The sequence below is a fragment of the Aethalodelphis obliquidens genome, unplaced genomic scaffold (genome assembly GCF_003676395.1).
Source record: "Aethalodelphis obliquidens isolate GAN/ISIS:26980383/991018 unplaced genomic scaffold, ASM367639v1 scaffold22, whole genome shotgun sequence".
Taxonomy (NCBI): Eukaryota; Metazoa; Chordata; class Mammalia; order Artiodactyla; family Delphinidae; genus Aethalodelphis; species Aethalodelphis obliquidens.
In genome coordinates, this window is record NW_020837966.1 from 14332525 (window position 1) to 14356595 (window position 24071).

Consider the following 24071-nt stretch of genomic DNA (forward strand, 5'->3'; position numbering starts at 1 on the left):
CACACACACACACACACACACACACACACACACACACACACACACACGCCTCGCAAAAAACAGCTACTGTATGGTCATGATTGTTTCCGTTTACGATTATGATTGACAACAAAAAAGACTGCCCGAAGACTCAAAACCATCAAGAGTTACTTGGCTTTAGACGTTTAGAATTTCTAGAAATTCGGTAAGAGGGCAAGACTCCTTTGAGCAAAGAACAACAAAAAAGTTGGCTGTTTTCACATCAGTCAAGAATTGAACGGGAGAAAAGACCTGACAGGCCTCCAAACACCAGCTCTCTAGCCCCAAAGAAACCAACACCCAGGGCAGTGATGAGGTGGTGGGTCAGGGAGAAGGTGGGATGCCTTCTGCCCCCCTATTCAGACTTTCCTTCCCAAACAAAAGAAGATAAATGTGCCAACGTTCCCAGGGGCGGGCGCAGAACACAGGGTATAGGGGCCCGTGGAGCCGTCTCCATGCACCAGCCCCACGGATCTTCCGACGCCCAGATACTCACAGCTTGCTGAGGCTGTCAAGCCCTGTGAAAGCACCACTGGTGTCCTCGATTGTCCCCGAAATCTCGTTGTGGTCCAGGTCCCTGGGGAGGAGACAGACAGAAAGCTCACCATTCAGTCTGTGGCAGGAAGAGAGACTCACACCCATTCTGCCACCTTGAAGAAGCTCGAAACATCTCGGTGTGTTCTAGGTGCCCAAACGGAACATCCAGTTAAGATTAGAGGCATGGGCTTCCCTGGTGACGCAGTGGTTAAGAATCCACCTGCCTAGACACGGGTTTGAGCCCTGGTCCGGGAAGATCCCACATGCTGCGAAGCAACTAAGCCCGTGCGCCGCAACTAGTGAGCCTGTGCTCTAGAGCCCGCAAGCCACAACTACTGAGACTACGTGCCACAACTACTGAAGCCCGCGCGCCTAGAGCCCGTGCTCTGCAACGAGAGAAGCTACTGCAATGAGAAGACCGCGCACCGCCACGAAGAGTAGCCCCCGCTCGCCGCAACTAGAGAAAGTCCACGTGCAGCAACGAAGACCCAACACAGCCAAAAATAAATAAATAAATAAATAAATTAAAAAAAAAAGATTAGGGGCATGACCACTCAGCCACCCTGCTGTGAGAACTGGCTTTCTCAGCCTCGCAACACAGCTGACGTAGGCCTTGGACTGGCAGCTCCCCAGCTGCATGTGCTGCTCCCCAGTGGGCACATGCCAGGCCCCAGGGGAAAGCCTGCTTTGGATTCTGCCCCCAAAGAGCGGACTTCTGTCCACTGCTCTGAGAATGAGTCCGAAAGGTTCCCTAAGGTTCCCACCTGCTTTCACCCCAGCCAGGGTCCCTTTCCTGGACTTGACCGAGAAACTGCAGAAGGCACATGGAGGAAAGGACAGGGAAGAAAGAGGCCCCGGCACAGGGCCCTCTCTAGTGGGTTTGGCGCCCAGAGCCCGTCTCCCCCCAGGGCCTGCACAGGTGCTGACTCCCAGCCAGGGACGACATCTGGGTGCTGAGTCAGACTGGTGACCCAATTGCCAAGACCAGAGGACCAGGCCAACTTTTCAGCCCAGTCTCCGCCAACAACGCAAATCACAAGGCCAATGACTCAGCTTCCTCCCCCAGCTTCCAAGGGCAGGTCACCCCAGCGGGCAACACACCCCACCTGGAGACCAGGCCCCCATGCTGCCCTGGGCTGGCCCGCTCCAACTTTCCATGAGCTCCGCCACACCTTCCCCTCCTGAGCCTCAGCAGACGCGGGCCAGGACCACAAAGGATGCTGCTCTCGGCTCCCGTGAGCGCCAGCGGGGAGGGGAGCTCAGACCTTGGAGAGAAACGCTCATTCTGACCTTTACTTTACAAGCGGAAGCTCAGAGCCGAGATCCTGAGGCTGGAAGGGCCTCCTCCTTTCATCAGGTTCCTCCCATTATCTTGGTCCTGAAACACCCGGGACCCGGGGCTGCTGCTCTGTGTGCCTGTCTCCCTGCTCTGAGCCCCAGCTGCCAAAGGTTTTTTCTCACTTCTCTGGCCTCCTGAGTCTGAACGTCCCGGCCTTGTCGTTCAGCACTGCCATGGCTCCGAGGCTGACCTCGGCTTGAGCAGCCTGGCGTCGGGCTCTTTCTCACTCCTCCACGACGGCCTGGCATGAAAGCCTCTGCGCCTCTGCTAAGCGCAAGTGCAAAGGCCTTCCTCCCCGTCATGCCGGAATAGGCCGCTCTTTCTGCAGGGGGCACAGCTGGGAGGGAGGCCTCAGACCCCATGGCCACTGCCTGTTGAAATCCAGATGCCGCTCCCACCGTCCCCAACCCCCGCTTCATGGCTGCTTGTTCTGTTGCCTGGAAGTTCTCGAAAGCCCAGAAAAGCCCAGAAAATTTGAAGTCCCAGAAAAGCACCCTGCAGCAACTCCTGGCAACTCCCTCCACCTCATGGGGAACTTCGAGGGAAATGACATGATCATCTCCATTGTGTTAAATGACCCTAAAAAGGCTCCGGGAGAGACACGGGATTCCCTCATCACCTCTTCTGGAAACGGGCGTCCTGGATGCAGGCTATATGCTGAAGAAGTTGAGACGCTAGCCCAAGACATGAGCCTCAGGATTGCCCTGGCTCAGATAGAAATACTCAGGACTGAAACGTGGAAGTCGCAGCGGGAAGGCTCAGGATGGGAAAGACGGCCCCAAGGCTGCTGATCTGGGGGCGGCAGCGCACAGCCTGGGGAACCTTTCCCACTGCCGGACCCCACGTCCCGCCAAGCGCAGTGCAGGAACCAGTGCGTGGTGATGACAGTGTTCTTTGAGTCGTCATCCCTCTAGGCACCACCCCGGGGGGAATGAGGGACACTTTTCTGCTCAACTAGCTCTTTTTCGATTTATTACATGAAACTTTGAGAGTCTGGCACACATCACAGGTCAGCTTTGGATCTAACTGTGACTCAAGACCAATGAGAAGGGAATGCAGTGAAGCAGCTGGTGTGCTCTACTCTGCTCTCCCACCAACCCAACGGGGAAGGACGTACAAGACGCGCAGGCTTTTGAGTCCCCGGAAGGCGCCTTCCGCGATGTGACTGATGGAGTTGTGGCCGAGGCGTAGGATGCTCAAACTACTCAGGTCAGCCAGGCTCTCCTCGTCCAGCCGGGTCAGATTATTGAAGGACAGAATCCTGAGGGAGGGGAGGGGAAAGCAAACATCGCAATCAGGTTGCACGGCATTGCCCTCCCCCTCTTCTCCCGAACGTACAGCCACGGTCGGCCAGTCACCTAGGTCCCAGTGGGAAGGGATACGCCCACGAGGATCCCGAGGGCAAATGGTCTCACAGCTAGAAACCCACCAGGGCTTGATACCCATACATTTTGACTCCTGGAAGGAGGGCTGTAAACTGGGAGCACTACACAGCACAGGGTCATACAACAAAGAAGCACAAGGCTCCAACCCCTGCATGCACCTGGTGTCCATGGCTGGTCCTGATTCAGGCCATGACAGATCTCTCATGGCTGTGGCCTGAGACTCTGGACAGGACGCCAGCGGGTTCTCATAGTGAGCAAGGGAGCCGGACAGCCTCCCAGCATCGGCCAGCAGAGGGCACCACCAGCCACTGCCTGGAACAAGCCTTCCTCACTGAACTGCAGGCCTCACCTGGGCAGCGCCCGGGGGACCAGAGTCTCCCATCCGGGCTACCTTGCCCTCACCCAAGCCAGCCTCTTAGCATGATCCCCCTACCGTAAGTAAGGAACACACCCCCAATCACACACCTTCCCTGAGCATCAGAATCAATCCTTCTTTCCTCCCAGCACAGTCCCTGCGTCTCTGACATAGCCCTGGGTTGGTTACTTAGCATATTAGTCATCTATCCTCAAAAAATGGAATCTCTGGGCTGGGGCAGGAGGAAGGAAAATAAATTCGGAGAAGATTAGCAAGTTTTTAAAGGTAGCAGGGAGTGACAGTTTTTCTCTCCTGGAAAAATAAGTCATGGTGCCTGTCAGTTGCAGAGACCTGGCAGGAGATCAAAATTACATCCTCACCTGCAATTAAAGAATTTAGTTTAAAGGAGGGGCGGGACACACACGTGGAAAGCAGCTCTGAATCTGGCTCCAAGGTTACCTGGTGTCGGGCAAAATGCTAGGCTGGTCAGGGGACACTCCCGTGACCTTCTCTGCCCCTTTGGAAGGGCACAGGGAGTGTGCCCCTCACCGCTGCCTCAGCGCCAGGGCGCACACACCCTCTGCGATTCAGAGCCTGTGCAGGTACGGGGCCCCCGGGGGCTGAGAAGACCTCTCCCGCTTCCCTGTGGCTCCCAGGCCTGGACAGCGGAAAACCATGGGTCCTGGGAGTTCCCTAGCGGGGTCAGGGCCTGAGGGAAGAGTCTTTCAGAAGCCATCCCATTCCACGTGAGAACACCGTGCAGGTGCACTGCCTGGAAGGGTCAGGAAGCTAAACCCAAAGGGTTAACACACACACACACACACACACACACACACGCACGCACGCACACACACACACACACACACACACACACAATCCAAGGAAAGCCAGCCACAGGAAAGAGGTGGGACTATTGATTTCTGCATTAGGTAATGATGGACTCACTGAAATATAAACTCCAGGTCAGAGTGGGGTGGGTGGGGAAGGGAGGGGGGGAAGAAGGAGGGGAGCTGGTGGAGGGGAAGAACGTGGACAAATAGATAAAAGCACTAGCTGCAAGACTCAGCACTAGGTTTAAACATCCCCTTCAGTTTGCCTGCTGAGGGCAAGAGACAGACAAGAAAGACAGGCTTGGCACTTGTCATCACTCACCTCAGCGGGTGAGCCTTTCCCTACAGTCAAGCCTAGAAAAAAGAAAACCCACCCGAACTGTCTTAAAAAAAAAAAAATAAAGAAACATACTGGACCACACCAGAATTGAACAACCTTGAACATATTGAGATGAAAACCATGTTGAGGAGCTACTTTTCTTCCTCCAAAAACCCCAATCTTCTAGACGTGGGATTAAAACAAAGGGACGTGACTGTGTCCACCAAGTCCCAGGAAATGCTGCTTTCATGATCAACGACCCACCGGGACATGGCAGGATAGCCCAGGCCCCAGCCCCTCCCCACCCAGGAGAGAGCCTGTCACTGCGGGTGTCAGGGATCCTGAGTGCCAGCTCAGGGGATCCGAGTCCCAGCCTGGAGCCCCGTGGGGGAAATCTCTTTACGTGAAGTATAAGCACACATTCCCGTCTGCACGGGAGCCTCGCCACCAGGCCGAGGGACCCAAAGCTGGGGAGGAGAAGGAGCCAGGTGCCTGGGCCACTTGTCAGGGGAAGGACGACAGAAACCACATGACAGAAACTACATGCACGTAGAAATTCTCCCACTGTCAGTGTGTCACCGTCCCTCGGGTTCACTGTCCTTTCTGTGTTTGAGCCCCAATACAGGCGCACCTCGTTTTAGTGTGCTTTGCTATATTGCGCTTTGTAGATATTGCCTTTTTTTTTTTTTAACCAAATTTAAGGTTTTGGCAACCCTGTGTAGTCAGATGATGGACAGCATTTTCTAGCAATGAAGTATTTTTTAATTAAGATCTGTATCTTTAATTAAGATAATTTTTTAAGACATCATGCTGCTACACACTTAATAGACTACAGTATAGCATGAAGATACTTTTCTATGCACTGGGAAGCCAAAAAGTGTGTGACTTGCTTTACTGAGGTGGTCTGGAACCGAACATGCAGTATCGCCGAGGCCTGCCCGGAGCCCCTCTCGTGAGAGAAGCACGTGTTACGTGGTGGAGCCATTCGTAGACAGAGGCTCTCAGAACAGCCGCCCTTCGACAGCAGCCCCTGCTAACGTGAACTGGGGCGAAGAGTAGAGAGGAGTTGGGCGTCAGGCCCCAGTGGCTGCGATCCGCGGGGCCTCGGGGTCCCGTTCTGGGCCTGCCTGCTGGGGGCTCTTTCCTCCCTCCGCCACAGGCCCCTGAACCCCCAAGCCCGCCGTGCCATGGGATGCGCGGCCCAGAGTTCCCCGGGCTCTGGAGGAGTCACCTCCGGGCCGTGTCCACAAAGCACCTGCGGAGCCAGGAGGGGACACTCACAGCTCGTGCAGCTTCTGGCAGAAGCTCCAGCCGTCGCGGTGGATCCGGGAGATGGAGTTGTTGCCAAGGTGGAGCTGGTGCAGGGCCGTGAGGCCGTAGAGCGAGCCGCTGTTCACCTCCGTCAGGCTGTTGTACTCCAGGTGCCTGCAATGACGGCCACGTGCGCGGGGTGAGCGTGGACCCCCGGGGGCTCACGCACCCACCCAACCCTCGGCGAAGGAGCGGCTCCCCGGCATCACCCAGGATCCGACAGCACTGCTGGAGAGATTGGTGAGGGGAGTGTGCGCACCTACATGTGTGTGTGCACACCTGTCTGGGGGGCAGGAGAAGACACTCAAAGCAACGCAGATGGCGGTGAGGACCCAGGCCGACTGAGAGAGCTCAGAGGCCAGAAGCTCCTAGAAGCAACCTTATCAGCCGAGTACAAGAGCACCAGCACACACACGGGCACAGGAGCTCCGAGCAGAAGGCAAAGCCCACTCCAGAAAGAGAAAGAAGAGCGATGAGGAGGAAGCTCGCATCATTATCCCCATCTTGCAGATGAGAAGACTGAGGCTGGGAGAAGCCAGGGAACCTGCCTAACGCTCATTTCCAGCTCAGCCAGAATTCAAACCTGGGCCTCGCTAACCAAGCCTGGGCTCTGGACCACTGCGTCAAGAAACACGGTTTGAGCTCTGGGGTCAAACTACTGGGATTTAATTCTCAATTCTGCCACCTGGCTGGTTGAAGGAGCCTGAACAACCATAAAGTGGAGATATCCAAGAAGTATCGACTCCACAGGGCTGTGCTGAGAAGGAAGAGAACGCAGGTCAGCGACTCAGCGTCGTGCTGAGAACTGAGCTCCTGCTAAATTAAGGAGGGACGTTACTACCATCCTGCTTCTCGTCGCCGCATAGCCCGGCCACGGACAACTCCGCCCCATGGGACTGGCCTCTTGAACAGAAGCTACTACTTCAAATGCTGCTCCGCGTTCAGTATTACAAGGGCTTCAGGCAACCCGGTTTCACTTTTATCCATCGTCCTTTTTCTGCCTCTGCTCAAAAGGTTAGCCTTTAATTTATACATAACCTCTAAGGCAACTCTTTCTTCACCCCCCAATTGGTGTGAATTTGTTCACCGTAAAACCCAAATGTCATGTGCTAAGGACTCCATGTTCTTCTGAGAATCCTGACTCCCGGCCCTCCCAGCTCATGACCACCTGGGTTCCAAAGTCCAAAATGACAGTTTTAAGAATGTCAAGGAAAAGCGTGTTCGAATATGTAAAAACAGAGGCAGAGCCACGCAAAGGTGAACAACGAAGAGAGGGAGAAGCAAACCAGCAGTGCTAAGGATGCCACTTTACAAAGGGCGTGTGTGTGCGCGCGTGCACGTGTGCGCGCGTGTGTGTGCGTGTGACGGTGTGCATATCGAGAGATGCTCCTGATAATGAGGACGGCTCAGAGGGTTGACGGAACTGGACCTGGAGTTTTTGTTTTTTGTATCAGTTGCAAAGATAACTGATAAAAGGCATAAATGGAGTGACGTAACTTGTAGAGACTGGAGGGGCATGGGGGTGTCCTGAGCGCGCTAAAGCTTTGACAATGAAGCAAGAAACCTCACGGTAACACATCAAGATAGTGGTACAAGTGTATTAACTGGGAAGTAACCACTACACATAGAAAACCCCCAAAAGAGAATGAATGGAAGTGACTGCTTGCCTCATGGGGGTGGAACTGGGGGAAAGAGAGAAGGGCAGCTGGGATTGGTGGGCGGCAACAACTACTTTTCTTTACAACTTGATTTTGCTCAACTGTGAGTAAATGTTTCTTTTGATTAAAAATAAATAAATGTAAATGTTGAAAAGCTGAAGCTTGGTAACTGCCTCGTCTGCCCTTCTCCGGATGCTTTTCCATCCCTCCACAGGCAGGCAAGCCCCGTGATTGTCCACATCTGGCTGGAGCGAGCGCTCCCCCGATAAAAGTGGAACATCTGCAGCGAGTGGCTTGATTAGTTCACAGAACATAAATAAATCTCTCAGGATGAACTATACATTTTTGGCCCACCTGCACATCAAGAAAGATGGTCAAACCCAAAGTGAGGAGAGAGGGAACTTCCTGTGGCGTGCGCGAGACAGGAGAGGATGTGGGAAGGGAGACCACTGTCCTCCAAGGCGGCAGGGTGGGGGTCTAATAGGGAAGAACAAATCTGACTCCATGTCAGATGCCTCTTTTACTTTAACCTTCGCCTTCTATTGCTTTTGCTTCCAGTTAAGAATCTTGCCTGTAGCGTGAAATATACACGGTAGCCCACTTTCAAGGCTCTGACCTTTAAAGGTGTTAACACTTTTGTATTCACATAGAGATAAAAAGTTGCAGATAAAGGTGTTAACACTTTTGTATTCACATAGAGATAAAAAGTTGCAGAACAGAGACTAACATTTGTATTGTTGGAGGTTTACAGGAACATCGGGACCTGACCTACACCCTAAGCTGCAAGGACAAAGGATTCCTACACCAAGAAGTCTGCAACAACCAGCCACGCCCCTGCCTCACCTGGCCTTTAAAAATGCTTTGCTGAAACCCTCTGGGGAGTTCGGGGTTTTGGGGGCACGAGCCATTCGTCTCCTTGCATGGCCCCGCAATAAACCTTTCTCTGCTCCAAACTCCGACGTTTTGGTATTGTTTGGCCTCACTGCGTCAGGCACGTGCACTTGTACTGGGTTAACAAGGGGAGGGGAAACGGGGAGGGAAGCAGCCCCAGCAAAACAGCCCCTCTTCCGACCTCCCGAACCAACTCGCTTCACTGAATCCAATGAAACTCCCCCCAAGAGATTTTCTTAACCTGCAAGAAAAACACCCTGAGGTTTGGCGAAGTCCCCAAAGACACCGAGTGGCGCCCAGCTGAAGTCCCAAAGGGCAGGGGCTGGGTCCGGCCGAGGTCCTAAGTGGTCCCTCAGCGCCTGCAAGAATCCCCGGCGCGGGCCCGCACTCACAGCGCCTGCATCCTGGCCAAACCCCAGAAGGCGCCGTCCGTCAGCCTGCTGATGTTGTTTCGCTGGAGCCTCAGCACCTCCAAACTGTCGAGCCCTTGGAACGTCAGGCCCTCGATGAGCCGAATCCGATTCCGATTGAGGTCCCTAAAGAGACGAAGCCAGCGGTTCAGAGCGTCCCCCACCCACGGCCCCGCCTACAACCATCGCCACGCGGTCCCCAGAGACAATCCCGGGAAGCCGAGACGTACCACAGACGTGCACGCCCGTGTGCATGCAGACACTGACGGGCCATTGCTAACTGGTGAAAGGGGGGCCCAGAGCTCCCAGAAGCCGGTCCCACTGCACCCCCGAATGAGCGAGTGCTCCCATTTCTCCCCCAAGCACCCATGACTCTGCAGTGAGGAGGGGGTATGACTCAGGAGGTGAACGTCTTAGGTGAGCTGTCTCTTAACTCAGCAGCAGAGACCCACACCAGATGCCTCAACCCAGGAAAAATCTGACCAACGGGTATCAAACGGCAACGACGTTTCCCACCGAGGCACTACTCAGGTCTCTACTGATGGAGAGAAGTGACTGCCCTCAGGGGCGGGCATCTGGGCGCACTGCGAAGCATACACACGGGCTTCCAACCCCCGTGCGCTGAAGCCTCACTGAGCCAAAAGATCTCAGGAATCTGGGTGAACTGGCTCCATCGGTAACGCTCAAGCAACGGAGCACACAGCCTGGCCAGAAAGCCCTTGCATTTCCCCAAATACTTCCGCAGCGTCTCATGACCCACATACGGCCCTGAGCATCCAGAGAGCTTCTCCAGCACTGGAGAGGGCACGGCCGGGCCCCGCCGCGCAGGTGTGTCGCAGCGGCGGGAGGGAGCAGGGCGGGGCACACCCCGTCTCGCCGCCAAACCTGGCCGTGAACACTTGTGTTGTTCCGCTTAAACCAAACATCGATTATCAGCTTGTTTTCCCGAGGTAGCACTCTTCTGATACAAAAAAAGGACACCGGCCAACAAAACAACCAGGGGACAAACAGTCCATCAGGTTCTGGTAAACAGAGGTTCTCTTGACTCCAAACCCTGGGCCATTCTAGGAGGGCACTCAGCCGTGCTGGTCGAAAAAGTAAAGAATGACACCCTTTCATTTAAAAAAAACAATCCATTAACTACCTTCTGAGATTAAGGAGATGAAGGTGGTGACCCATCTCCTGCTTCCTACCGCTGGCTACACTGACTTCCTCTCAAACTGCCCGAGCAGTGCCGGACTCTGTAATGTCCACAGTACAGATTATCCGGGTGCCTTAAAGAAACACAAAAACCTCGGAGATAAGTAAGGAACCCCACGCCCACAGTCTAAGCATCAGCCAGGATCAGCTAGGCAGCAGGATTCCGCACTGCGTTTTGGAAAGTGCCGATGAGGACAGGCATGTACGTCCTCGGCGGACCTTTCCTGGGCAACCTGGGGCGGCCCGCAGGCACCAGACCCAGCTTCTCATTTGCGTTTATTAGGCTCTGCGTCCACGGTAGTGGATGTACAGCCTGACCGAGGGGCAGCGGGGAAGGGGGTGCATTTGGATCGAGGTCCTGGGGGAAATCTGGCCTCCGTGAAGTGTGGCTAAGCTGAATTAAAGTGCAGGTCTCTGTACTCACAGTTGTGTCAGCCGGGGTAACTTGAAGGCTTTCACAGGAAGCTGCGTGATCCTGTTTTTGCTCAGCCGAAGCGTTAGCAGCGACCGTGACAGACCGTCAAACGCTCCCGACTCCAGGGTGCTGATCCGGTTGCTCGCCAGGTTGCTGGAATGATTCATGAGAGAAAACGCGGTGGTCAGTAGGAGGCCTTCCTCGTTCTGTTACCGACACCAGACCTGCCTGAGTTAGGAAAATGAGCTTAAACACACCCAGAAGGATGGGTTTCCAACGAGACATCTGTCGTCCCGAGGCTGCAAAGCTCACCTCTACTCCCAGACTCGGGTGTCAGGATCATCCTTGTCAGGCTCGACGGAAGCCCTGTTTGAGCCCAGAGCTTGCTCTGCTCGTGGCCGGAGGGGTTTACCCCAGGAGGGTGGGAGGGAAGTCAGTTACCTCCACCCCAGCCATCCTCACACCCCAGCTGGGCCACTGCAGGAGTCCCTCGCACCCACTACCCAAGAGTTAGGGTTCAAGGTCGGTGAGAAGAACCTTAGGCAGCAGAAAGTCCACTGCGAAGCAAGGTCAGAGTGGATGTCATAATTTGGAGAAACAGCCTTTAATTTTGAAGTGGGTCTCATTGTATGACGTGTAAATGCCCATAAACCAATTCATTTAAATAATTTTAAATGTGTCAGAGAAACATTCTAGTTAGAGAGATCTGCATGAGTGCTTACCAGTGGGGAGAGGGGAGGGGAGAGGGGGATTAAGAGGTACAAACTACTAGGTATAAAATAAATAAGCTGCAAGGATATACTGTACATCACAGAATATACCCAATAGTTTATAACAACTATAAATGGACTATAATCTATAAAAATTCTGAATCACTAGGCTGTACGCCTGAAACTTATACAATACTATAAAATCAACTGTATCTCAATGAAAAAAAAATTGTTTTAAGGGGTCTGCATGGAATCCCTTTAAAAAACAAGCAATAGTTGCATGGGATGTCCACCTACAGGATTACATGTGCAAGGGGCACCTCCCCTCAAAACGCAACGCACTGGGCAGCTAAGGTCTGTGCATTCTGTTGTATGTAAATTACATCAAGGAAGGGGGAAAAAAGGAGAGAAAAGGGGGTAACGATTTGGTCTTTCCTATGAGAAGTCATCCCCAACACTTTTCCTTCTACCTTCCCTAGACCAATGGTGCTTTTTGCGGCTTAAGCAAAAGAGAAAAAAGGCCAGAGAGCATTTTCGACATTGGGGAACGGAACGGAAGAAGGCATTCTTCGCCTCCATCAGGCAGCGGCCCAGGACAGGGCACATGAGGATTCTGTGCGAACGGAGCTGGACTGTTTGTGCTTAACACTCCAGATGAAAGAAGAAGAGTCTGTGCGATGAAGATATACCGGCCAGCATGTGCCAAAGTACAACATCCCCTGCTTTCAGGCAGAGAGAGAGAAGGTCACTGCAATGCAGTTTAGCAGTGGTGGTTTCTCTGTCCCAAACAAGTCAGTGCCAGGTGGCAGCCGGACACCTTTCAAAAGCCCTCACTGAGGGCTGAGCACTGCCACATCGGCCGAAGGATTAGCCAAGACCTCCTTTTTCCAACTCTGGCGTTTTGACGCAGCCTAAGAAAGAAACCGCTCCTCTCCTCGGGGATCTCAACAAATCTGTGTGCCTGGCCTTGGCCTCTGAGCACACGGGTCACAACGACCCCTAAAGCCAGCCTCACGAACAATCCTCCAAAGCACTCACTAATAATGCAGGGGATGGGGACTCACCTGTCCCCTGAACGTGCCTTTTAGCCTGAGTTTTCAGTTTCTTCCCCAAAGCAACATTTTCCTACCAATAAGCGGTGGGTTAAACAGGCTTTGACTGTTTTTCTTCTGTCTGCCAACTGGTGGGGTGTGAGATGGGGCAGTAGGATGGGCAGAAGAGAAACAGACCGACGGAGAAGCTCAAGAGAACTCAGAGGACGCACGAGCACTGGCTGGCTGAGCCTCTACAGAGAGGTTTTGCTCCCATGTCACTCATCTAACTACCCCCAGACCTTTGTTCTAAGCTTTCGTGGGAGGCAGCCCAGTGAAGGAGAAAGGAAACAGGCTTTGTGGTCAACACAGCCACGTATTTCAGGCCTAGAGTCTGCTCTTAAATGGTCAGTCTGTTAGGCTACTGAACATCTCCCCGCCTCAGGCTTCCTCAGCCACCTCTACAGCCAGAATAACGCTGCTGGACTTGGAGATGCTCTATGAATGGGCTAACAGAGGACTACGGACCTGGGTCTCCTGCCCCCTGCCCTGCTGCGGGAAGACAAGGGAGGTGTGTGCCCATCCCACTGACTCAGCCGGGCCACGCTGGAGGAGAGGAGGGAACGTCCACCTGCGTCCAGACCTGGGGGCTGCCGGCAGACCCAAGGCACTTACAGCTCCTTTATGGGCAGCCCGTGCGGGAAGCAGGTGCTCCGGATCTCTGTGATGTTGTTGGAGCTTAGATCCAGCACTTCCAAGGACACGTAAGCCTTCAGCTGACTCCCTTCCACGCTGCGGATCCTATTGTGTTGCCTAAGACACACAAAGGAAGGTGAGTCCAGCATGTCATTTTGCAAAGAAACTATTTTCCTTAACACTTCTTCCAGACATTTTTTCCCCTAGCTGCTTTGCAATTTCAGAAAATTACAAACGCTATGACACTCTCTTTTTATTTTATTATTATTTGGCCGCGTCGGGTCTTAGCTGTGGCACACTTAAACGACATCTCCCATCCCTCTTTCCATCAAGTTCTTACCCGCAGACTGGGAGCTAGACAGAATGTCAAATTCTTTGTCTGTGACAAGTTTGTCTGCCCAAGTTCTAAGCCAGGCTACTCTCCCCAAGGACAGGAACACAGCGGTGATATTTCGGACGTGTGGAGAGCCGCCTGGCATGAACAGCACTCAGATCTTACTGGTACACCTTCCCACAAAGGATGTGCCCAGTGCAACCAGCCAGCTTCTGATGTGGCTCGCATCTAGAATCTTCAGAACCTAGTCCAACCCCATCACTTACAAGAATGCAGGCACCAGAGCCCAGAGTTCAGATTAATCCAACTGAACGCATCATCACATACCTCACATTTTACCAACACCTGCCATGTACCAGGCGGGGCGACAGGCACAAGGGATGAAAAAAAGATTGCAAAATCCTGACAACCTAATAAGGGACACAGGAACTCAGTGCTGGGTCTAACTGGAATCGAATCCCCTGCACCTCCAACTCCACACTCTTGATAGCTCTGTTCCTCAGTTTCCTCATCTGGAAGATGGGGCCACACCCTTTACTTCAAGGATATGGAGGATCCCACCTGAACCACACTGCTGAGTCTGGCAGATGTTCACATAAGGGTTCAGTGTTTATCTCCCTCCAAGACTTACTTGTCCTTTAACCCTCTTTCTAAAAAATCCCACAGTCTAACCCGCCAACCAGTATTTATTAATCAGGAGAAATTCGACAGACGCTAACCAAGGCTGGAGGGAGCAGGTGGCCCCCATGTGGGTTTCGCTCTGCCTGGCAGATTCAAACCACCGCGGCCCCGATCCCAATACTCAGATATTTCAGAATCTGTGGAGTGGTAGCGCTGGGCCTCTGGGCTCCAGCCTTTCACTCAGGCCAGTTTCTGAGTAAACAGTATCGGGGTCTCCAGCCAATCAAAGCATTCTTGAACATGATACAAGTGAGCCAGGCGTCGCTAACCAAGTGGCATCTCTCTTAAACAAACACTTGACCAAATCGTTTCCAACAGGCATAAACAAGGCCCTCTTTCCCAGAAGCTCTGGGGCTTCTCGCTGACGCCTTTGTTTTCTTCCCCTCTCTCCCAGGCCCTGAACCCAAAAATCCATTTACAAGGGTACAGCTCCTTTACACACAGCAAAGCCACAACAGAATGAGAGGCCCCTTTTCCCTCCATGTGCCCCACCCCCAAACTACTTCCTTTGAGTTCTTTATTAAGTTCTTAATAAAGATAGTCTCTTCAGTTTTCTGACTCCAAGAGAAAAAGAAAAAAAGAATAGAAAAGAAGACCTTTATTATGTAAAGTATGGGAAAAAAGAACAAGAAATAAAGGGAGTAGAGCTGAGCCTCATCCAGGAACTCTGAATGCAGTACCAGGGAGCTGGGAAAAGAAGGTCTGAGGAAAGAAGGGAAGGGGCGCCGCTGGCCCCAAGTCACACAAAGAGGGACCATACACAGTCCAAGGGACCACGGGACAGCTGCGAGCCCCCGCCCACTTCTCCCACTGCCCCTCCACCCCGTCCTCTCCTCTGGCTCTTTCATCTTACACCTTCCTTCTTTTTTCTCATCTCTGTATTTATGCACTGAATCAAACATGTTCTGGGCCCCTGCTCTGTGCCAGGCCCAGGCTGGAGGAAGGATGCTGTGATGAAGACGGGTCTCTTTCATACACTGGAAAGAGGTCCCTGTTGAGCAGAAGAGGCAGCCATGGAGATGAGAAACAACGGAGCGTGGGAGCGAGGACGGATGAGACCTGCCGGGAGGGAGGGCGGAGCTGGGGAGGATTCTGCCGGAAGAGGCTGCCGGGGCCAGCTCCAGAGGGTGGGATGTGCGTGCTGGCAGGAGACGGGCCGGGCAGAGGCAGGGGGACCACATCAGGCAAGCCCTCGCAGATGCCCTGAGGAGTAGGGCATCCATGTCCCAGGGGACCTGGTGAGAGGTGGCGGCAACAGAGAGACAGACACAGAGAAGAAGAAGAGAGGGGTCCACAGGACCTGGAGACGACAGATGGGGGTGCAGAGAATGGTGATCCTAAATTTTCTCGTTCAGAAATGCTAAGGTAACCAGGCGACTGGCTAGACCTTCCATCCTTGCCCTTATGGCCTATTCTCAAGCCAGCAGCCGTAGAGATGCTGTCAGGACATCTCACAGAATCTCACTCCTATCTGATGAGGAGTGAATACCTAGAAGACACAGGAACTACAACTCAACAGCAACAACACGAAAAACCCAAACGACTCCATCAAAAAACGTGCAAAGGGGCTTCCCAGGTGGCGCAGTGGTTGAGAGTCCGTCTGCCGATGCAGGGGACACGGGTTCGTGCCCTGCTCCGGGAAGATCCCACATGGCGCGCAGCGGCTGGGCCCGTGGGCCATGGCTGCTGAGCCTACGCGTCCGGAGACTGTGCTCCGCAACGGGAGAGGCCACAACAGTGAGAGGCCCGCGTACCACAAAAAAAAAAAAAAAAAAAACGTGCAAAGGGCTTAATAGACATTTCTTCAAAGAAGATAAATGGCGAATGAGCACGTGAGAAGACGCTCAACTTCACTAAGTGTTAGGGAAATGCAATGAGATAGCACCTCACGCCCACAGCATGGCTACTGTTACAAAAAAAAACTCCAGAATGGTATGTGGGGCAGAGGATGTGGAGAAACTGGAATCCTCGCGCAGCTGCTGAAGAAAATGGTGCGGTAGTTCTTCGAAAAATTAGGCACAGAATTATCAGCGTGTGACCCAGCAATCTACTTCTGGGTGTTCATCCAAAAGAAATGAAAGCAGATCTTGAAGAGTTATTTGTACACCCATGTTTATAGCAGCATTATTCACAGTAGCCAAAAGGTGAAGCAACCCAACGGATGGATGGATGGATGGACGGACGGACAAACATGACAGGTGTACACATACAAAGCACTATCATTCAGCCTTAGAAAGGAAGTTCTGACACACGCTATTAACACGGATGAATCTTGAGGACACTGCGTTAAAACGAAAAACCCTATGACTCCACTTCCATGAGTACCTAGAGTAGTCAAATTCATTGAGACAGAACGTAGAGCGGCGGTTGCCAGGGGCTGGGGGGAGGGGGAGCGGGGAGCTGTTTAATAATTTTGGAGTTTTCATTTTCCAAGATGGAGAAAGCTCTGGACATTGATTACACAACACGAGTGTACTTAACACTACTGAACTGTATACTTAAAAAATGAGTAAGACGGTAAATTTCATGTAATGTGTGCTTTACTACAATTTAAAAACAAAACAAAGCAAAAATCAGCCAGCTCACAGGACTTGTTTGCCTAAAACTCAAATGACGGCTTTCCTGTCTCACGCAGGAGAAGTCCTTACGATAGCCTCCGAGGCCCCTGTGGTCTGCCGCGCACTTGCCTTGCTGCTCACTTCCTACTCTTCCGCCTTGTACTCTGCCCCCAACACTGGCCCTCAGACACGGCAGGCAGACGCCGGACTCACGACCTTTGCACTTGCCTTTCCCATTGCTTGGAATGAATGCTCTTCCCCCAGAGATCCACAGGTCCCATGCCCTTACTTCCTTCCCATCTTTTTTCACATGTCACCTTCTCAATGAGGGGTCCCTGGCCACAGTCTCCCCCCACCATTTCTCCCTCCTCCCTCCCCCCCACCACTCTCACACTTTCCACTCTCTTGCCTGCTTTATATCGCTCAGTATTTTTTAATTATCATCTAATACATCCAGTATTTGCTTATTTCTACCTTAACATCTTCTCTCCCACCAGGATGTGGCTCCGTGAGGGCAGAGATGTTTGTTTGTTTTGACCACTGCTGTGCCTCCAACCACTGGAATAGGGTGAGGCACACAGTAGGTCCTCAATAAATAACTGTTAAAGGAACCACAAAGAATACAGGCTGAATTCAGAAAGGCTTAGACACAGATTTGGGACTCATCTACATTTAAGTAGAAGAAAACCCAGGCAAGCAGATGAGTTTAATCAGGAAACATGAAGGAAAGAGTTTGCCAACTGCCCCATGGCAGCACTGCTCAGAGACAAATGACCCAGCCCACAGTGGCTTCAGGGCTTCTTGGGGCTCAAAGAATGCACATCATCTTCTCTCCCCAGGTCTGGTCTCTCTGCTCTAGACTCTAGCCCAGCACCCTGATCAAACTCTTCCTGAATTCCTCCTATTCAGGAAAGCTGACCACACAGCTCTATCTCCCTTCTCTCACCAGAGCAAGAATCACACCTTGTTAGACGTCTCTGTGGACCCTGGCAATTCCACCCAAGCCCATGAGTTCTTCATGGGCTCGAACATGGCATGGCATTGAAGAACATGGCCCTGCCTGAGTTCAAATCCCCATTATACCACTTACAGGTGTGAACCGCTATAAAGGTGGTGTGACGTTCCCAGGCCCTGTGGGCTGATGTGACCTGACATGAAGCAGGTACTCAATAAAATGAGTTCTGCTTTTTATTAGCCATATCTGTACCCTCAGAGCGATGCTCTGACCTAGTTTGCAGCGGGTGCTCTGGAAAAAGAAGGAATGAATGGTTCCTAGTCCTGCCTGACACTTCAGTGCAAACAGGCAGGCCTGACTCCTTCTTGGGAACAAAGGGCTGACTCAGAGCTCTCACTCTTAGCTTCATGCATGAAACGAGGCTGCTCCAGCTGGAGAGTGTCAAAAACCCCACCACTGAGAGACTGGGCTATTTGGGGAGCTGTGCTTCAAATTAAATCCCAGATTGAAGCTTCTGCAGGATTCAGGGGGCCTAGAGATCTGGTGGGTCCCCAACCAGCTGGATTACATCCTCCTCCTCACTCCTGTAGCACGTGGGACTCAGGCCCACGCCCCTGACCCCAGCCCACCAAACCCTACCCCACCAGGGACATCCCCTCCGGACACCTGTCCATCAAGGTTCAAAGACTCAGTATTCAGGAAAGCCTCCCTCCTCCTCGAGAGGTGTCCCACTTTCATAAAACTCTCCATGTTTTAATGCCACGTGCAACACGAGCGGTTATGTCACTCCTGTAATGTTAACTAACTGTCCAGTTTTCAAGGCCCCCGTTCATCTTTATAACCTCTGAATCCTTGTCCAAGTTCTTTTTAACAACAGCCGACCAATTACCGAACACACCTCTAGGTAGCAGGCCCTGGGTGAAGGCTCCGTGAAAAGACACAGCAATCTCAGGAGGAAGGTACTATTCTCATCTTTACAGCTGAAGACACTGGGGCTCAGAGCTCTGCTGGGCTTCAGCCACGGTCACACAACGGGGACACGAAGAGGAGCCAGCGTGCAAGCCCAGGGGAGCGGGACCCCCCAGCCCATCCGAGAGGCTCTCCAGGCGGAATTTGAGGTGCACTGCCCCAGATTCAATCCATAAGCCTTCAGCAGAGCTTGGCTACATGTGACTGGCGGCTGGCTCTTCCCGGGTCAGCTCACACTGGTCTGTGTCATTGGCCCCAGCCAAGCTGGCGTTTGTACCAGCCTCCCAGAGCCCTGTGTGAGCGACAAGTCTGCAGAGAGCGGCGGAGGGCCACGCTGAGCAAATATGGCGGACGAAGCTCCGGCTCACAGTGATGGAAGCTCCGGGTGGAGAGAAGAGAACAGTGCAGGACAAGCTGCAAAGGGAGGCCCTTAGGGCTAGAAAACAAGAGTGAGCAGAGGGCAGGGGAGAGGGCAGTGTCAGAGGAGTACTTCTCTAACCGGTCTCATCCAGGGAGCAGCCCAGCCCTTTCTCTGCCACCAAACAGAATCAGAACAACTCTGTGGTGACAGGGACTGGGGGGAGGGGTGGCGGCCAGATCGCGCAGCCTGTGCCTCCACCCCGGGTTGGTGTAACCCTCAGGCTGTCCTCTGGGGTGCGGAAACTGTAATACGGCAGAAGTCTATTAAACCAACACCTGTTAAAGGCTTCACAAATAAAATCCGGCTTCAAAGGCAGGCAGCGGGAAAGATAAGCTTTCTCCACTGGGCTACATTTTCAGAGTCGATGTTAAATTAGACAGTGAAACACCCGGCGGCATTTGAAGCCAACACTGAAAGCTTTTCATCATAAGTGATTGTTCCACTGTGGTTCTGTACACGGGGGTTTAGAAGGTAGTGCCCTTAGTGGTGGAAAAGATCTCGTGTCACAGATAACAGCCAGGAAGAAAGGGCGAGGGGATCAAAGGAGTCAAGGTGGGTCAAGTGGATTACAGCTGGTTGCTGAAATTAGGCACCTACTGTCTACACCAGGGGTCAGCCATGGAGTCTATAGTGGGCCAGATTTTAAATATTTTAGGCTCTGTGGGTCATTCGGCCTCTGTCATGCCAACTCAACCCTGAAGGTGGGGTGTACAAGTAGCCGCAGACACTATGTGAGCCGAGTGTGGCTGTACCCCAAGAAAACTTGCTTGACCAGAGCAAGCTGTAAGCCAGATCTGGCCCCTGGTCTACACCACAGAGCAACCGGTCTGGATTTCTGGGAGGCAGGGACCCAGATTCTAATTCTCGCTCTGATGCAGCTTTCCAACTGTGTGTAAATCACTCTTTTTGAATCTGGTTTAACCACCTGCAAAATGGGGCTAAACACCTCTCTGCAGCAGAGAGAACCCTCCCGTGCTCCCTCCAAAACCCAGGTCAGACATCAGTCATCACCATCTTTCCCAATGACGTCTCTCCTACCCCTTCAGGAAGTGAAAACGGAACCTAAGTTTACATCATTCTCACGCTCCTCAGAAGATGATCCAGGTTCCTGACCGGGGCCAGTGGAGGCAGGCTGGCAAACAGAGCGATCTTACAGAGAACAGACATTCACACTGTGTATCCTCGCTCTTTTTAGTTCTTCCAATGACACAGAAAGAAACACACCGAAGCCGGCCATCACACCAGTCCTAATATCTAAGCAGGCGTGCCCTCAGCTCTCCCAGACAAGCAGGGTGACTCACAGCAGTACACGTGCTCAACTCCTGCAGTGTTGACTCTTACTAGATACAGCAAGTTTTCCATCATGTTACCTCAACATCAAACTTTTAATAATCAGCAAAACTCCACTTACAGCTCTTGCCTCATCGGAACCTCTGGCTAAGAAATAGTTTCACACGATCTAGCCCAGAAATGGGGGTAAAAATGTAATACACCTGCCACCACTCCCATCCCTCCCCCTCCCGCCATTCCCCACAGTGACCCTGGCAGACGTGGTTAATCAAACTCCACACCCTGTAGCCGCTGAGCACCCAGAGCACGTTGCACCTGGCCCATCACTGTGCTGCCCTGGAATTCTTCCTACGGCCCTGCACCACCGCACATAACCCCACTGGCCCACGTAGCAGGTGATCAAAATGATCAGGATGAAGGCGCGTACACGGTATTAATGATTTAATAACCCGAGTAGCCCTGATGTTTACCTAAGGGGGTTCGACTGTATTATTGCAAGCGCTAAAAAACATTAATCATTTCAAGGACACACAAGAAGACATTGATTTCTCTTTTGTTGCAAAACACAGCAATATCCAACAGACCATGCGGTCGGGGCAGGGGGACAGTCGTTCTGTTTGTTTGCAAATGTTTTTACTGAAATATCACAGGCATACTGAGAAGGGCACCAATGATAAATGTAGAGCTCAATGCATTTTTACAAAATGTCTGCACCCGTGTAACCACATGACAGATACGGAACATTTTCTACATCCCAGCAGGCTCCCTCCTGTCACTTTCCTTGTCATCTGTTCTTCCCCAGGGGAACCTTAACTTCTACCACCTATGATTAATTTTGCCCGTTGCTGTGCTTTATCTCCCTGGAATCGTTCCATATATACTCTTCTGTATCTGGCTACTTTCACTCCACACATGAGACTCACCCATGTGGTTGCATTAGCAGGACTTAAGTCTTTTTCATCACTGCGTAGTATTTCTCTCGAGGGAACATAGGGCAATTTATTTTTCATTCGACTGCTGATGGACACCAAGTCATTTCCAGTTTGGGTTACTGCAAAAACCACAGCCATGCACAGGGACATGCCTTTTGCGCATATCTTTTGGTGCACATTTGCCTGCATTTCGGGCAGGAATCGATGTCGAGGGTGGCGCTGGTACAGTCATGGAGCCCACGTATGTGCAGCCTCGGCAGACACCGGTAGATTCCTTTTAACCAAATCCTTCAGGGTTGAAATGCATCTGAAAAGTCATCTGATCCACATGCCATATCTCACGCTGCCTCATTCAACCACATTCTCTGATGCCACCGCCCCCGTGTGTCCCTCCTTCCTGTACCATTCCCCCACAAACAGCATTAGGAATACAGCCTGGAACCACAGAGCATGAAAAAGCTCAATCTAATCTTGTCCAGGTGTCAAACAGAGTAATTGTATTATCAGTGGGGGGCCTGAGAAGCACCAAACAAGAGAAAAAAAGAGAATTAATAATTCTAAGTCCAGGGGCTTCCCCGGTGGCGCAGTGGTTGAGAGTCCGCCTGCCAATGCAGGGGACACGGGTTCGTGCTCCGTTCCGGGGGGATCCCACATACCGTGGACCGGCTGGGCCCATGAGCCACGGCCGCTGAGCCTGCGCGTCCGGAGCCTGTGCTCCGCAACGGGAGAGACCACAGCAGTGAGAGGCCCGTGTACCACAAAAAAATAAAAATAAAAAAAATAATTCTAAGTCCAAAATTGGTAAGAAAACTGTGAATGTGCCCGTTATTGGGACCAATGCCCATAAGCACCTTGAAAATAAAGATAAGGAGATTTTAAAAACAACTCATGAATCCAGGAGAGCTTTCCTAGGCCAACTCGAAGAAAAGTTTCTCTTCTCAGAATGACAGTTGAAAGCATCACCCTCTCACTAGGGCTGCTTTGCATTCATCTTCTTAAAAATGAAAACCAAAACCATCTGTTCTATTGCATAAATCGATAATTTGCCTTAAGAAACCAGTGCCTCATAAGGACGGCCCAGCCTGGGTTATTTGCTGGACAGGAAATGAGACTCCGAATAAGCAGGTCTCCTTCTGTCTCTTGCTCACTCCCTCTCCCCACACCCGCTGCTGGTGAATCACCAGTTCCCTGGGGAATTTTGGCCCGATTCTCAGCCTGGCTGCAGATGACGTTCCGGATCTGTTTATTCAGGTGGAGATCGGACAAAAAACAAGAGTGGCCCAGTGGCGGGATAAACAGCCTCCGCCAGGCGGGGTCAGACCCTCCGAAGGCAGGACTGGGCTGTGTCAACCGACCTCCCGACCCGTTCACTTCCTTCGGGGTCACTTTCCCCTTGGGGTCTTCAACGGACCGTTTTGATGAACTCCATATGAAGAGGACCCAAGGTCCCCAAGGCGCCTTGATGCACCACATCCCGTTTGGTTCTCCCACCCGCGGGCTTCTACACCTCGAGCTGGAAGTCCGAGATCTGGAATGAAGAAACTTAAGCACAGTCAAGAGTCAGCCACTATGATTCTGTGAAGTTAAGAGCGGCCCGAGCCACGAAGGGCTGCAAATCATCAGGATCCAATCCCAACTACAAGCACAAGACGAAGACGAGCCCTCCTGAGGAAATGCACACTGCGGAACAAAAGCAGCTCATCAGAAAAGGCACCTACTGCGTGACTCCGAACGCACGACCTTCTGCAAAAGGCAAAACTGTGGGGACAGCAGAAAGATCGGTGGTCAGCAGGGGTCTGGGAGGAGAAAGGAATGAATCAGTGATGCACGTGGGAGTTTTTTAGGGCCATGAAACTATTCCGTGTGATACCGTAATGGTGAATAAGCATCACTGAACATCTGCAGAAGCTCAAAGAATGTACAACACAGTGAACCCTGGAAAACTACAGGTTGGGTTAATGAGAATGTCTCAGTACTGACCTATCGATTGTAACGAAGCAACAGACTAATGCAAGATGTTAACAGCAGTGGAAACCAGAGGGGCACGTCACAGGGTATAAGGGAAGTCTCTGTACTTTCTGCTCCATTTTCCCGTAAATCTGAAACTGCTCTAAAAGTCTATTAATTGTAAACAGAACACAACAAAACCTCCTAAGGTGTTAAGTAGTCCCAAGATCATTACATCATTAGAATGTAAGTTTAGTTGGTCTTCTTTACTGCTATATATCCTTAGCACCATGAGTATAGAGCCATGAGTATAACATAAAAGACATTCAATAAGACTCACAGATTTAGAGAAGGAACTTAAGAGGTTACCGGTGGGAAGGGACAGACTGGCAGTCTGGGATTGACGTGTACACACCACTATATTTAAAATAGATAACCAACAAGGACCTACTGTATAGCACAAGGAACTCGGCTCAATATTCTGTAATAACTTAAATGGGAAAAGAATTTGAAAGAGAATAGATACATGTGTATGCATAACTGAATCACTTTGCTGTGACCTGAAACTAACACAACATTGTGAATCAGCTATGCTCCAATATAAAGTAAAAATTTAAAAAAAAAATCTGTTGAATAAACAAATGAATTACAACTTCAGTTCAGTCTCCTGTATTTGCCACCACATTCCTGAACAAAGGAATGTTATTCAGGAAAAAAAAAAAAAGGCAAAATCAACCATTCAATTAAACAAAGCTTTTAAAGAGAAAAATGAGAGGTGCAATGTAGAATTCCCTTTTTTAGGCAGGGAAGCTGACAGATGGCCTTAGAAGAACATGTCAAACACAATGGACTTTCAGGCTGATCGTGCATCTCCCAAGT

At 51.7% G+C, this 24071-nt stretch overlaps 1 protein-coding gene across 2 annotated transcripts in view; it reads right to left on the reverse strand.

Moving 5' to 3' along the window:
• LRIG1 (leucine rich repeats and immunoglobulin like domains 1) overlaps positions 1–24071 on the reverse strand; it is a 120845-nt gene that overhangs the window by 26520 nt on the left and 70254 nt on the right. The window contains exons 1-7 of one of the 2 annotated variants that reach the window (XM_027121338.1): positions 17153–17277; positions 13085–13222; positions 10678–10821; positions 9036–9179; positions 6065–6208; positions 3012–3155; positions 515–595 (exon numbers count right to left, since the gene is read on the reverse strand). In XM_027121338.1, coding sequence (XP_026977139.1) covers positions 515–595; positions 3012–3155; positions 6065–6208; positions 9036–9179; positions 10678–10821; positions 13085–13222; positions 17153–17160 — 803 coding nt within the window. In that variant the 5' untranslated portion in view covers positions 17161–17277. Of the gene's footprint in view, positions 1–514; positions 596–3011; positions 3156–6064; positions 6209–9035; positions 9180–10677; positions 10822–13084; positions 13223–17152; positions 17278–24071 lie in introns of those variants that run through there. The other variant, XM_027121337.1, reaches the window with a different exon arrangement.